Source organism: Artibeus jamaicensis, unplaced genomic scaffold (assembly GCF_021234435.1).
Source record: "Artibeus jamaicensis isolate MK-2021 breed Jamaican fruit bat unplaced genomic scaffold, CSHL_Jam_final contig_465, whole genome shotgun sequence".
In the NCBI taxonomy this organism is placed as follows: domain Eukaryota; kingdom Metazoa; phylum Chordata; class Mammalia; order Chiroptera; family Phyllostomidae; genus Artibeus; species Artibeus jamaicensis.
In genome coordinates, this window is record NW_026521843.1 from 14,478,665 (window position 1) to 14,494,282 (window position 15,618).

General features: G+C 55.1%; 1 protein-coding gene across 1 annotated transcript in view; it reads left to right on the forward strand.

Annotated features, from left to right (window-relative positions):
- DPYSL5 (dihydropyrimidinase like 5) overlaps nt 1-15,604 on the forward strand; it is an 80,830-nt gene extending 65,226 nt beyond the window's left edge. The window contains exons 9-13 of the mRNA XM_037146707.2: nt 4,186-4,327; nt 5,667-5,809; nt 7,596-7,803; nt 10,550-10,718; nt 12,580-15,604. Of these exons, the coding sequence (XP_037002602.1) occupies nt 4,186-4,327; nt 5,667-5,809; nt 7,596-7,803; nt 10,550-10,718; nt 12,580-12,665 (748 nt within the window). The 3' untranslated portion in view covers nt 12,666-15,604. The remainder of the gene's footprint in view (nt 1-4,185; nt 4,328-5,666; nt 5,810-7,595; nt 7,804-10,549; nt 10,719-12,579) is intronic.
- The last annotated feature ends 14 nt before the right edge of the window (nt 15,605-15,618 follow it).

Consider the following 15,618-nt stretch of genomic DNA (forward strand, 5'->3'; position numbering starts at 1 on the left):
TGGCGGTTGTCCAGAATTTCAGAGGACACTGGCATCTCACACTGAAGACTTCTGGGAAACTGTAGGGTGTGGCCTTGGACTTATCCTAGAGTGGATGTGGGCCTTCCCTTCCCTGGTTCTTGACCTCTCCCTCCTCGCACCGTTTCCTGTGCAGTGTTCTCTCCTGCGTACACCTCTCCTGTGCTGCTTCCTCCTTCTTCCCCCTTCCCCTCTCTCTCCCGCGCTTTCTCCCTTCATCCCTCCTGCTCTCTGTCCAATCCTCCTCTGTCCAACTTCTCATTCTCTGATGCTGCCCTTCCCCTCTGGATCCCAGTCCACAGGGAACGGCCGGGTAACAGTCTGGATGCAGTGGGACAGCAATGTGAAAAGATTTCGTTTTGTCTCAATCACTGCTCGCAACTTCTCTCTTGGCACTGGGGACATTTGGGGCAGAGGCTACTGCCTTCTCTGCCCTTTTGGTTATTAAATTCCAGTTCAGTGCACAAGCCAGTCTCTTCCTCTCCCCCCAACCCCAGCCCAGGGCTGGGGATGGGGGAGAGACTAGGAATAAGTGGGGTAGAGAAGAAAACACTTGGGTTCTTCTCTATACCCAAGCTCACGCCTGTAGTCCTGCATTAGTTATTGCTTCTCAGGCTAAAATTGACTGGCCTTCGGGGCCCTCTCGGTGCGGGGCACGTGCCCAGCCTGGGCTCTCCTGAGCTGTCCTCGCACAGTCCCCAGATGTAGGAGGCAGGCCCCAGCTTTACCACATTTACCTGCACCTTCCAGCTTCCAGAACTAGCAGTGTCCCTGAGAACAAGGACCCTGGCGTGGCAGATTAAGCCTGGCCACCTCCCCTGGTGTCTAGGGCTCAGAGGAAACTCACCCAGCATGCCACTCCCTGCAGGGAAGGGCAGGCTGTCCCCAGGCCACCGATCTCCTCACCCAGGGTGCAGAGGCAGCCCCCCAGTCCAGCTCTCATGCAGATGCCCACTGCTCTCACCTTGGCTCCACAGGTGAACCTCTTGAAAATGTCCCCCACTTGACTTTGGGGTAGACTGGTGGGGGGAGGGCAGGCAGGCACCATGAAAAGAGAAAGGGAAAAAGACTATTACATTCTGCCAACCCCTCAGTCTCCCTCCCTGTCTTCTGTTTTTATAGACCTGGGGGGTGGGTGCTGATAAACTTCTGGGCAGATGGTGGGGGGCAGCCAAGGGCGAGAGACCAGCCCCAGCTGAAGGTGGCTGTCTTAGGTAATGGAGCCCTTATTTTGTCCACATTCTTCGTTTTCAGGCCTGGGTACCAACAGCCAGGAGACTCCCGCTCAGCCTCCCCCTTTGTTAACTACCTGAAGAGGGGTGTGGGGCGTGGGGGCGCGTGAGGGCAGCCCCCGGAGGTGGCGCAGTGGCCGAGTTTTGCTCTGAGGCCCAGCACCAGCAGCTCTTCAGCAGATTTTTTTTTTTAAGATTCTATTCACTTTTGGAGAGAGGGGAAGGGAAGAAGAAGGAGGGGGAGAGAAACATCAATGTGTGGTTGCCTCTCATGCACCCCCAAACCTGGCCTGCAACCCAGGCATGTGCCCTGACTGGGAATCGAACAGGGGACCCTTTGGTTCACAGGCCAGTGCTCAATCCACTGGGTTATACCATCCAGGGCTATTAAGCAGATTTAAATAAATGGAGAGAGTAAGAGAGGATGAAGAGAGAAATAAGCGCTCGGTCAGCTGTTGCTTTGAAAAATGCTTTTTGTGGGGAGAAACCATTATTGTCAACCCAACAAAAACAAACAAGTATCAAGGATGTACTATACTAACTTGGGCTTAGTTCTAAGGCCAAAGAATCTTTTAAAATATCTCCGCAGGCATATGCACTGAAAGAAGAGAGACGTAGTAAATGCTCCAGGCCACCAGACCACGGTGCCCAGACATGCACGTGCGAACAGGCGGGGGGAGGGGACTAGTCACTGAGGGGGGGAAGTTTGGTATCAGCCTGTTTTGCCAGATTTATTAAATTATCTAAAGGCATTCTATCCACTTGACAGAATTGCAACTTCACGTGAACTATGATGAGAATAGTTTGAATCCCTTTTCTAATTGGTGCATGTGGTTAATGTGAGCAGTTTTATAGAGTCTGGAGCATGGTTTTAATATTTTAATTATTTATAGGAATTTATGATTGCCGTAATTTTGTTTTCATGACACATTTTTTGGTGATAGTTGATATTATACAAAACACTTGATAGAAAGCCCAGACGCCAGTTATGCTCCTGTAAGAAAATGTGAGCTGCTTCATAATGAGCTACTTTATTGATTTATTTTTAGACAGAGGGGAAGGGAGAGGGAAAGAAAGGGAGAGAAACATCAGTGGGTGGTTGCCTTTCATGCACCCTAACCAGGGACCTGGCCTGCAACCCAGCCAGGTGCCCTAATGGGGAATTGAGCCGGTGACACTGTGAACCAAAATCCACTGAGCCACCCGAGCTACTTTTGAATGTGACTTCTTAGGATGGACCAGGGTTAAAAAGTACCTCTAGAGGTAAAGATTCATCCTCTATTTAAAATCTGACTTCTTAAGGGGACCAGATTATTTTCATTTGAAAATTTTACTTACCAGAGCCAGTCGGTCATGTTTTAAACTTGAAAGAGTGGGGGCGGGTGTTTCATGTCGTCCAGATTCAGGGCAGCGCCAGGAGACCTCAGAGGCCCTCCTGATGTGCGACCACACCCATTCACACCTGCCGAGGGCACCCTGAAAAGAATGGTGGGTGCTCAATAAGACTTGTTGGTTAAGAAATGGGAGTTGAGCCAGCTGCCCAAGGGGTTAGGGACCCTCAGCATGTGACACTGACAGGTGCCTCTCCTGATCGGAGCCCTGTCCAGGTATCTGGAGAACCCCCAAGGACAAAGTGAAGCCCCTAAAGATCCCATGCATCTCTGGTGGGTTCTGCATGCCTGGGGGTCCCTGGGGAGCCCTTGAAGACCCTAGGAAAAGCCCTCTGCCTGATGGAAGAACCCCTCCCGCAGGCTCTGAGAGGGCCTAAGCAGTGTCTTTGGCCCAGGGAGACACCAGCCCATGCCGCAGGAAGAGCTGAGTCATCTCACTGCGGGTTTGGCCAAGAATATCGGTCATTTAGTGAGAGCTGTGAGTGATGAGCCCTGCCAGGCCCTGGTGGAGAGAGCCCTCTATGCAGCCTGACCCAGGACGTCTGAAAGCCTTAAGATACGCCTCTTCACCAAGGGAAATAATGGCCGCTGTTCCCAGGGTCCCCTTCCTAAGCAGCCGTCGTAGAAGGCCCACGTGCACAAGGCTTTGGTGCCTCCCACAAGCAAAATTAGGCTCTGGGATTCCCAGCGTGTGGTCCAAGCAGTTGTCCCATGTGACCCCTGTGCTCCATTCAGGCCCCTCCCCGCCCTCCTGAGTGACATGGCCTGGGTGACACAGACATTCTCTCTCTGCCCCTCACCATCTCTGGGCATGGGCCTGCTGTCTGCCTCCCTCATTAGGCAGCGGGCTTGCCACCACACGTCCTTTCTCGCCGTCATCTCTGCCCCGAGTCTGTAGTCAGCTCACGAGCCCCTCAGCGGCCTGGCCGTGCCTTGGCCACCCACCGCCTGTCGTGGAGGCCGGCCTCGGGAACAGTATGTTCCCGATGATGGTGATGGTCACAGATGGCAGTGACCCGGTTGATTTGCACACCATCGCTGGCTTACAAAGCAGACTTTTCCATCTTGTCCCTCGTTACCCTTGTGGGCCATCAGAGTTCCCACATCCTAGGAAGGCTATGGCTTAGAGTTATTTGTAAAACTTAACATTGAACTTGCGTGTTTTACCAAGCACGTGCTTGTTGCCAGCAGGGACTGGCGGGAGTTGAGGGTGGGGGTGAGAGGGAGTTTTCACAGGGTTTCATGGAGGTAAAACCACCTCCACCCTTAAAAGTCACCATCCCCGAAGCCTCTCGATGTCTCCTGCCACACTGATGGTCTGCGCCACACTCCACACCTGTTTCCACTGCAGATGGAGAAACCGAGGCTCTCACAGTTTAAGTCACTCTTTAGAGGTCGTACAGCTGCTAAGTAGCAGAGCCGAGATTGAAATCAGCTTTGCCTGGTTCTTAAGCACAGACTGTTTTTCTGTACCTGTCACCACCCTCTGGGCCCCGGGCCCCGGGCTACTTCCCTTCACTGGGCACACCCTTCTCTCTCCCCAGTGACACTCTGAACATCGTGGCGTCAGACCACCGGCCCTTCACCACCAAGCAGAAAGCTATGGGCAAGGAGGACTTCACCAAGATCCCGCACGGAGTGAGCGGCGTGCAGGACCGCATGAGCGTCATCTGGGAGAGAGGCGTGGTACGTCCCGAGACCCCTCCCCGCTCCAGTCAGGCAAGAGTCCCGCCCTAAGGAGGTCGGGTCCGCCACAGCTCCTGTTCCGTTCAGAAACAGAGCCGAAAAGGGTTTTTTTTTCCTAATCAGGAAGATAATAAGGCCTACTGTAAAATTTTCTCATAATTCCATACCCGGAAATTAATATTTTACTGTTTCTTCCTAGTTCTATGAAGTACTGTGGTTTTTTAAATATTTTATTTATTTATCTTTAGCAGGAAAGGGAAGGAGAGAGGGAGAGAAATATCAATTTATGGTTGCCTCTTGTGCATCCCCTTCTGGGAACTGGCCTGCAACCCAGGCACGTGCCCTGACTGGGAATCAAACCTGGATCCTCTGGTTCGCAGGCTGGTGCTCAATCTACTGAGCTATACCAGCCAGGGCAGAAGTACTGTATTTTAATAGCTGGGTTGATCCTTTTTTTTTTTTCCATAAAACATATCTTGTGTGTCTTCTTCTACCGGTGAAAATTCTTTAGAAACATCTTTTTTGATGGTTAAACAATATTGTCTCCAGTGGAAGTTCCTCACTTCAGTTAACCCTTTCCTGATGTTTAGAGCTTTCAGCCTTTCAGATTTTTGCCCCTAAAGGTGATGCCGCGGAGAATCCCTCTGTTCACGAGTCCGTGTCGTCTCTTCTGATTATTTCCTGAGGACAGATTCCCAGAAGTGGATTTCTGGGCCAGGGGATACGAACGTGTTTAAGGGTCCTGATATATTTTGTTCAGTTACTTTTCCAAGACAGGGGCCGGGACTTCATTTGAATCCCACCTGCCCTGCCCATGAAGAGTACGCGTCGCTGGTATGACCCGATCACAGACTAGGCGCAGCACAGAGTGTTAACCCAAGGAGGTTCGATGTCCCCAACTAAGCCACCTGTTCAGGGAGGACCCAGGAGATGGCTCTGGAATCCTCTTTGAACAGAGCCCACCACTCCGTCAGGGGTGGGTGAGTGGGGCAATAAGATGCTTTTCCAGAGCACAGAATATATGTCCCTCTGGATGAGGGAGGCTCTTGACTCCTCCATAGAGGGCACATGGGCAGAGCTGGCTGTACATTCAGGAGGTAGATTTCTATCAGGTAGGCAGCCTTTTGGAACAAGGGCTCACGCACTGTCATTGCCACGTGAAGAAGAAGTGAGCAAGTGCCTGGAACCAAGCCAAGCAGGCTGGCTGACCTGAAAGGGCGCCCGCAGTTTGTCCACCCCGGCACCATGGTTCTGACCACCTGAAAGGCCCCAGGCCAGAGCCAAGGTGACGCGGGGGAGTCACACAGAGGGCCCGGTTGACACGCCCGTAATGTTTCAGGTTGGAGGAAAGATGGACGAGAACCGTTTTGTGGCCATCACCAGTTCCAATGCCGCGAAGATTCTCAACCTGTATCCGCGCAAGGGCCGCATCATCCCGGGAGCCGACGCCGACGTGGTGGTGTGGGACCCAGAAGCCACCAAGTAAAACCTGCTGCTGGGCTCCCGGGCTGGGGGGCTGGGGGTCTTGAGGCGCCTGTGTTACAGGACTCCAAAAGCATATCGTCACCGCACTACTTCCAGCCTAGAGAAGTAGGGCCCTGAGGCGTGTGCACTTTAACACGCGTTTGAGGGCCTCCCAGAGCCCGGGCGCTGGGAGCACAACAGTGAACCGCTCTATCCGCACGGCGCGTGGGGGCGTTTCAGAGCCGCTTCACATCGTTACCCCATCTGACCTGACGCTCGGCCCTGGGAAGCACTCAGACCTGGAGTTCTTGTTTTTAAGATTCTATTTATTTATTTTTAGAGAGAGGGGAAGGGAAGGAGAGAGGGAGAGAAACATCAATGTGTGGTTGCCTGGGGACCTGGCCTGCAACCCAAGCATGTGCCATGACTGGGAATCGAACTGGCAACCCTTTGCTTTGCAGGCTGGCACTCAGTCCACTGAGCCACACCAGCCAAAGCTAGAGCATCATTTTCACTTGCAGATTTGGGCAGGGGAAATGAGAATCATTTTTTAATATTAAATTTCATTCAGTCGACAAATACAAAGGTGGGTAAAAGTTGGTTGATAATAATAATAAGTAATATAATAATAATAATAGAAGAAGAATAAACTTCTGCATACCGACAGCTGTAAGCCTACCTTTGCCCACCCTGTTTGGTACGTGCTGTTGTTTTGCAGGTACTTTCCTAGGTGCACAGCTAGCAGCAGACAAGACAGACAAAAATGTGCTGGGACGTTGAAAGTAGAAGTTGAATTGTAGAGAAAGTTCACCCGGGGCACCTCCAGGATGCCCACACTGTCCCCTCCACTGGGGTCCCCGAGGAGTTCCGCTCTGCACCCCGACCCCAGGGGCTGGTCCCTGTCTCTCTTGGAGGCCTGCCTGTTAGAGGAAAGACCCCCCAGAATTCTTTCCCTAGTGTATTAGTTTGCCAGGGCCACTTTAAAAAATGCCACAGCCTGTGGGGCTTAAACAACAGAAGTCTGTGTTCTCACAGCTCGGAGGGTGGGAGCCCGAGACCCAGGTGTCAGCAGGTTGATCTTACTCCAAGGCCTCTCCCTGGCTGGTAGAGGCCTGCCTTCCCCTCTTCACATGCATTTCCTCTGCTTGCGCCCTCCTGGTGTCTCAGTTTGCTCTCCTTAGTAGGACACCAGTTAGATTGGATGAGGGTCTACCCAAATGACCTCTGATTACTGTGATTAGCTTTAAGTAAAGGCCCTAACTCCAAATACCATTACAATCTCAGGTACTGGTTGTTAGGACATCAACCTATAAAATTGAGGGGGTACAAAATTCAGTCCCCAACAACCAGCCATTGGGGGATCATTCCTTCCCACTGAGCACCTTCCCTTCTGTCTGAGCGTCACTCCCTCCCACTGAACATTTTCCCTTCCCCCTGAGCATCATCTCTTCCCTCTGAGCATCATCTCTTCCCCCTGAGCATCATCTCTTCCCTCTGAGCATCTTCCCTTCCCCCTGAGCATCACCACTTCCCTCTGAGCATCATCTCTTCCCCCTGAGCATCATCTCTTCCCTCTGCCCCAGCCCTTCCTCTGAGCATCTCCTCCCCGAGTCCACTTCCCTCTGAGCATCATCTCTTCCCCCTGAGCATCATCTCTTCCCTCTGAGCATCTTCCCTCCCCCCTGAGCATCACCCCTTCCCCCTGAGCATCACCCCCTCCCACTGAACATCTTCTGTTCCCATTAAGCTGTAGCAACCTTCCCTCTTCTCAGAGCTTTCTCTCTTGCCACTACCTCCCCACCAGGACCATCTCAGCCAGCACCCAGGTGCAAGGAGGAGACTTCAACCTGTACGAGAACATGCGCTGCCATGGCGTGCCACTGGTCACCATCAGCCGGGGGCGGGTTGTGTATGAGAATGGTGTCTTCATGTGCGCTGAGGGCACCGGCAAGTTCTGTCCCCTGAGGTCCTTCCCAGACACTGTCTACAAGAAGCTGGTCCAGAGAGAAAAGGTAAGGTGAGGGGCGGGGAAGAAGATGTGTGAGCAGAGGTTGAAGCCCCTGTCAGGGACATCTCCCACGATTGCTCTAAATCTCAGAGGTGTTCTCACTTTCTTTTCCCACCGAATCCTGTTGCCTGGAGTGGCCACTTTGGCAACAAGAACTAGTAGGAAAGAAGCACCTGTGACAAAGTAAAACGTATTGGAAAGGGTCCCCAATTCCCCTAGAGCTGCGCAAATACTGTGAGCTGTTCACAGCTGTGCCTACCTGTGGTCTCTGGGATCCTCGCCGTCCACCAGGGAAAGGGGTCCCTGTCACGGCCTGGAGTTGCTTTTTCTCTGGAACCTCCCCCATTCCTTCTGATTGCAGTGGGCTGGGTGGGCTTTGGGAGTGTGGGCCCCCCAACACGAATGGTCAGGCCAGGCCTGGAGTAGTTCACATCTCCAGGTAGGCACCCTCCCCCAGAAGAAGGCTGGTTGTTCTCCCCCATTGCTTGGGGGTTGATGTCCAGCCGTATCGCTGAGCCCCGCCCTACAGAGTCAGGCCAGGATCCACACGGCCAGGTCATCAGAAAAGAGCAAGTCTGACCGAGAGACAGCCGAAAGCACCCTGCTCTTTGTCCTCCCCTCTCTCCGGCCTAAAGCCGTATTCCTGGGGCCTCGGGATGCTCCTGCCCAGCTATTTCCAGATGCCATCTGAACGGCGGGCATTCCTAGATCCATCGTGTGAGGGCCTCGGAGTCCCATGCCTCCCTCACTGGCTGGAACAGCTCTTTCCTGCCCGGTCCCTGGAATGCCACTGCTGTAGGCATGGCAGACTTTAGAGATATCCATCCCTTAAAAACACTTTGTAAAATGTTCTCACCCAGCGTCTCCTGTGTCCTGTTTGTCCCTTTTGCCCTGGACATCCCAGTCCTCTATGCGTAGCAGGTGTTTGACCTGTCGTCCGGAGGGAGTGGTAGTGATGGCTTCTGGGGCAGCTGGGAAAACTCCACAGCCTGGCCTTGTCAGCCACTGCTTTTCTGTCTGGGGAGGGAGACCCAGAAATTGTGTGTGTTTTTGCCAGAGGCCCCAAGTAGCAGGCCAGGGCCACGGTTTCTGGGCTGTTTCCAGGTGATCTCTCCACCCACACACACTCCCCACGCTGTGGTCTCTCACAGATCAGCATCGGCTTCCCGTTCTCAGGGCCCGTTCTCCCCACTCAGGGCCCGTTCCCTCCACTTAGGGCCGGCTCCGACTCCCCGCAGGGCACCAGAGATTTAAAGGACCATGGCTGAAAATAGACTCAGCTGCCATATTACTGAGCTCTAGAAATCAGCTGCATAATATCTAGGGAATAGGCCTTATAAGAGCTGTCTCTGGCTTGGCACGCTTGTCAGCAAGTGGTCACGTGACCTCGCCTCACCCAAATTTTCTTATTGTCTTAGTTCTCTAATCCTTCTTGCAAAAGCCAAGCTCCTTTTCTGAGTCCCTCGGGCCTTCCTGATTTGCGCCACTCTGGATCCCCCTGGAGCCAGCCACCCAGAGGCTTTCAGGAGTAGCTCCTCCAGACTGGACCCTCCCTGTTTTCTGAACATGCTCGCTCCTGCTGGCGCCTGCGCCCCAGCCCTGGGGTGACCCAAGGAGCAGAGGAGGGATGTGTCCATGAGGTGGGGTGGTGGGCAGGTTGGCCGTCCTGCTGCCCCTTGGCCCCCTAACCCAACTTCCTTTCACCCTGAGCCTGGTCCTCAGTGGAGCCCCTGCCACAGGTTCATTCACAAGAATCCCAATTTTACTCCACACATTGGCCCAGCCCTCCCTCACTGACAGGGAGTGTGAGGAGGGCGAGGGGAGTGCTGGCGTCAGGTAACGCCGGTTTCCACTCTGCTCTGAGTACCGCACAGCGTTTTCAGTGATTGGGCAAACAGGCCAGGGCGGGAGTCCATAGGTCCTAAAGGCACAAGAATGAAACATGAGTGTGTCTGTGACCTCCGAGGTCCTGAGTCACAGGCTTGGGGGCCTTGAGGTGCCACCATTGCTGGAGTCCCTCCACCCCTGATGATGTAAAGGCACGTAGAACTGATATTTGAACAGTAATCATCTAAACTATAACAGCAAAAAGGTCACATTAACACCAAAGGTCAGCTCTGCTGGCAGTCACCAGGATTCTCCCAGGGCCTCTGCTCCTGCCCCTCCCCGGGACCCAGCCTCTGACGTGGAAGCCCCAGTGCAGCCTGGCAAAGGCCATACCAGTTCCCATCAAGCGTGGCATTCTGGGGCCTGAGCTGATCCGGCAGCCTGTTCACAGAATGTGGGCGCTTAGCTCCATGGCCCGCGTGAGCACTCAGTGAGCTGGCGTTGCTCCTGGGGGACTCACATCTACAAGTCGGCTGTAGGCGGCCCCTGTCCCCGCACAGCTGTCGGATCGCAGTGAAAGGCAGGGCCTCTTGTAGCTGGGCCAGTGAGGGGAACATCGTGGCTCCACAGGAGGCCTGTCCTGGACGGCTGAATAACTCAGAAGTCCGCCTGCCGCCCGGAAAGGGCTCCACCGGTGTTGGGGGGATCCTGGGGGCATCTCCTCTCGGCACACACGTGCTACTTAAAAGGAGGTAGAGGAAAAGAACTCTCCGCCCCTGGTGCTCAAGGTATAGGAAGCCCCTGTCGCAGTACCTTGGGGCCTGTGCCTCATGGCAGCCCTGGGGTGGGGCAGCTCCAGTTGGGAGGTGGCGACTGAGCTCTGATGGTGTCTTTTTCCCCTTTCCTCCTCTGCCTTTCCCCAGACCTTGAAGGTTAAGGGAGTGGACCGTACGCCCTACCTGGGCGATGTCGCTGTGGTTGTGCATCCTGGGAAAAAAGAGATGGGAACGCCACTCGCAGACACTCCTACGCGGCCCGTTACCCGACACGGGGGCATGAGGGACCTGCACGAATCCAGCTTCAGCCTCTCCGGTGCGAGCAAGGGCCGCCGGGGCTGGTGGAGGGAGGAGGGCTGGGAGGCCCAGCCGGGCAGTGGGGTTTGTGCTGCTTTTCCTCTTGTCTTCTTCCTTCCTCCCCTATCCCATAGCCAGTGATGAGTGTGAGATCCACTATTAAATATGCACAAATGTTGAGGGGCAGGAGGGCTCCCCCAGCCCCTGCGCGCCACTGTTAACAGGCCGTGAACTGCAGGAGAATCTCCGCCTGATTTCTGTTTTGGTCCCTTGAAGCACCTGGAGGGCCATGCACACAGATGGCGGCCCAGAGAAGACCCCAGATCAGGAAGGGTAACCCTCTCTGTGCCAGAGAATGGGGGACTGTACCCCCATCGCCCCTCTCCTCACCAGCCTCTCTGAAAGACCTGGCATTTTCCTTTTTTGCTAGGACTTGTGTTGTATGTGATAACAGTGTGTAATATATGGGATCTGACTGCCCAGGAAATTTCCTGTCAGCTGGAATCCCAGGCCTTCTGTAGTAGTTAAGGGGGGTCGGGGGGCAGGGTCACTGCCGAATGAATAGATGAAGGTTAAGGGAGTGGACCGTACTCCCTTAACCTTCATCCCCAAGGTACTGCCCCAAGGTACTGCCCCAAGGTAACCTTCAATGGAGAACAAGCTGGTCCTGCAGGCACTTTGATAGAAATGGACAGCACTTGGAAGGGCGGGGGCAGACCTCCCTGAACAGCCTTCAGGACTCGCCCAGGTGCAGCCCCAGCATCCGTCTGCTCTGCCAGTGCTGTCCTGGGCGGAACTGCAACAGGAACCAGATCCACTGGGAGCCTGGTGCTTCCCTGGGGGTGGGGCGGGGCAGGGCAGGGTGTGTGGCACAAGACCTGCATACAAACCCTCCTTACCCGAGAGACAGGGACTAACCCGGGGGCTGCAGGCTGAGCCCCCTCTGTGGCCAGCTGTGTGCTCAGGGCAGCTCCGGGCAGGCATCCCATGGTTCCTGTTTGAGGACCCCATAGCCTGTGGGGAGCGGTCCTCTTCGCCACTCCTCTTCCTCTCAATACTGAGATAACTGCTCCCCAACCCTGAGGGTCATTACCACTCCCACCAGCAACAGGACATGAGTGCCGGAGTCAGAGAGATCCATGGTGTGGAGTGTCCGTGGGCACTCAGCCTTGGCAATCCAGGAGGTGTGGATTCCCCTGGCTGCCTGGGCATGGCACCCAGAGCCGTGGGCCCCGCTGGCCATTGGCTGCTTCTGCCCCCAACCCAGGTCTCGGGGCAGAGCAAGGACTGGCCAGAGCTCTCAGGCTCGGCCAACATTAGGCAGCCTCCCACCTTCCCTCTGCCCCAAACCTTGTCTGTTCAGGATGGGACAGGCTGAAGGCTGTCCCACTGCGCTCCCTGAGGGACCAGGCCTCCTCTTCTAAGTAAGTCTCAGAATTTCAAGATGTGGGGACCTTTGGAGTGTGCTTCTTTGGTTTTCCAAAGCAATGGGACCTCCCTTCTTTCTCTCTTATTTCCCGAGGCATATGGATAAAGGCCCACTTGCTAACAGGTCAATCCATAGTTTGAATTCCTGGCAAGAGACCGTATGTCCAAGTTTGGGAGCAGTGAAGGTGGCATGGTAAGGCAGTTAATCATGGAGGATCTAAATCAGGAAGACCTGGATTCAAATCCAGACTCTGCTGTTCACGCACTGTAACAGACAAGCTACTTAACCTCCCCGAGCCTGTTTCCTTGTCTGTAAAATGGGGTGAGGTTGTCCCAGGACTGAAGGAGACCACACACATGGAGGGCCCACCAGCCCCCACCAGTAGAGGAGGCCCTGCTTCTGTGACTCAGGAGGGAGCAGCCCAGCTCACCCTCTGCTTCCTTCCCTGCAGGCTCTCAGATCGATGACCATGTTCCAAAGCGAGCTTCGGCTCGAATCCTTGCTCCCCCTGGAGGCAGGTCGAGCGGCATCTGGTAAAGGCACCAACCAGCCCCCGAAAGTGAGGATGCACCGCTGCCACCAGCCCGCACACCCTCCAGCCGCAGCTGCAGGGGCGGGAGAGGCTGGGCTGGGCAGCTCACCACCTGAGGGGCCGCAGGACCCAGGAGCCCTCCCCACGTCTGACACACCATTCACTGTGCTTCGAGCCGACCCTAACAGGCACTTTGAGATGAGATGTGTTCCTCCTGCTGCAGTCCTTCCCTGCCCTGCCTCGTGGGGCCTAGGAAGCCCACACTATGCACAGAGCCCAACGCATAGAGCCCGGCCCAGCCCCTCCTCTCACCCTCGCCCCCACACGCTGGCTTCGGGAAGGCCCAGGCTGCAGTGCCCTGCCCCTGGCTGACCCGCCAGTTGTCCAGAGCACTTTAGTAGATGTGCTTTAAAAGGACTCCCTTCCACATCCCCATAGGCCCCAGGGTCACCTTTCTCAAGGGAGATAGGTGTTGGCTGCCCAGCCATGCCCAGAATATCCCGGTTTTCCTGACTGGACTCCAGCCCTGTGTGGATGCGGTTGGGACACCCTGGGTGTGGGTGTGGTTGGGACACTCTGCGCCCTTTGCCAGCTTCTTTCTCCTCCCACCCCGCCCTCCTCGAGTCTCGCCCAGAAGAGCTAGCTGGGTGGGGTGCCAGGCTGGTGCCGGGAGAGTGTACATGATTTGTTTTGCACGTTTGGTTTGCGCCGTGGTTTGGTTCAACTTGTTTGTGCATCCCGTGAGAAATAACGGTGCTTCGTGTCACTAGCATAGCATAGAAACAGGAATAGATGTGGACCTTATGAGACGCTGCACTCGACACTGACCAGACGGGCTGGAGCATGGGTCGGGGAGGACGCTAGACTTGCAGGTCCTTCTTCTCCACACAGGAGTCTTCCAGGCTGCACTGGCTCTGCCCCAGGCCCTATTCCTACCCCTCTCCCTCCCAGTCTAATTCCCTACATTCTGACAGGGTGCCCAGGATGCTGGCCCTGGGGACCTTTGGGGAGTGAGAAGACCTTTGCCCTTCTCTGGCCCTGATCACTCCCAGCAGTAATGCCCCCAGTCACCCAGCTTCCTGTAAACTCCCCCCTACAGGGGACAGAGAGGCCTGGCTGCTCCTCCTGTGTGATTGGCAAGCCGCCTGGTGCCTGCTAAGAGAGGGGGAGCTGGCGAGGGGAAGGGGACCTGCCCGTGCCCGGGAAGTAGACCAGGCCAGCAGGACCTGACTGTAAAACCCACACTGCTGCAGGGGGGCTCCAGTCTCCTGTGTTCAGCACCTGCCGTGGCCACCACCTCGTCCCACATCCAGCCGGGCCCTCTCTGCCTTCAAAGCTCCAGGGGCTTTCCATGGAAACACTAGGGACTGGGTGAACTCCGTCCACCCTGAGCGAACTGGGAAGTGACCCAGCTGCCGGCCCTTGTGAAGCCTCGTCCTCCCCTCAGGAAGCGACTTACCATGCGTTCCCTGTGAGCGCCCCAGGCAGCACGAGGCTGCTGGGCTCTTGGGCTAGTGGTCGTGCCCTGAACATTTCTATTGTGCTTCTCATATTTTCAAAGCACTTCCATCCACGAGCTCTCCATTGCTTCTCACAGCACGGCATGTGTTATTCTCCCTGTTTCAAAGATGAGGCACAGGAAGGCTAGGCCTTCTGACCCCAGAGGTGTCCATGACTACCCTTCGGAGCGTGGCTGTCTGCCCCAGCTGTAAAAAGGAAGAGTGGGAGGACGGCCCTTGTAGATCCTACCGAGAGTGTAGCCACTTAGGAGACTTACCACCCTGGTAGGCATTTTGCTTTGTTTTGCACAGATAGGTAGGTTTTTGTCATGAACGAACTAATGCATCTTCACTGTCTGAGCCAGAACTAGTTCCATGTTGGGGGTTTGCCCTGTGGGTTGAGCTGCCTCCACACCCTTACTTGTCACTTCACACTCATCTTCCTCATTTTGGGGCTGAGATGACAGAGACCGTAACCCAGGGAGCAGAGATAGCAAAGGCATTCACAGAGGGTGGCAGCCATGGGGGCAGACGCCGGGGTCTGGGCCTGGGACACCATGACGCTGACCCCATGGCACAGTGCACACCATCTTTCTCTCTTTCAGCCCTTGCTGGGTCATGGGCCTTGGGCAGATGCCAAAGAGCCAAGCAGTGGTGGTGGCCCACGGGCAGGGCGTCCCTGCTTGGGCTGGGAAAGCTTTACCTCCTCCGAGTGCCTCCACCGTAGAGACGCACGGCCTGGGAGTGGTCCACCGCAGCCTTCCACTCCATCCACCCCCATCCTTATGCAGACCCCGCCCTCGCCCAGGAGCTTCGTGGTGAAAATCAGAGGGAGGTTCGAGGAACCAAATAAATGGCCAGCCCCCACCACCCGCTCCTTGCCCCAGTGCAGAGCCCCTGCCAGCTCCGCCTCCAGCACAGCTGGCTCCTCCCTGCTTGGAATGAAAGGGTCTCTGGTTGCACTGAATGCAGCTCTCAAACTGGTCTTGTACTTGCTGAATAAATACTGTCGTTCTTGCCTTAGCTGCTCTCTAGATTTGTGGGGTTAAGTTACAGAAGATTGTGCTACTGTGTGTGTGTGTGTATGTGTGTGTGTGTAGTGCTAGGAGTCCACGGTAGGTCTCTGTCAAGCCAATGCCGTGATGAGGGCTTTCCCCATACTGACCCAGAAACCACAGAACCACGCAGAAACCCAACCCTCTCCAGCTGCCCAGGTGGCAGGCACAGCCTGGGGTCGGGACAGAGCCTCCAGCCTCCCAGCACCCAAGTGACTTCCTCACTCCTCTGTAAAAGTCATGGTGCTAAGATTGTGTGAATCCCAAGACAACACATGGTCCTGTGCTTTGGCCCCCCATTTGAGGCAAAAAACAAAAACAAAAAACCACAAAACAGCCCGACACATCGTGTTCTGGTGCAGGTTTGTATTAAACTGTAGCTACTTCTCACTTGGTCTCAGTTG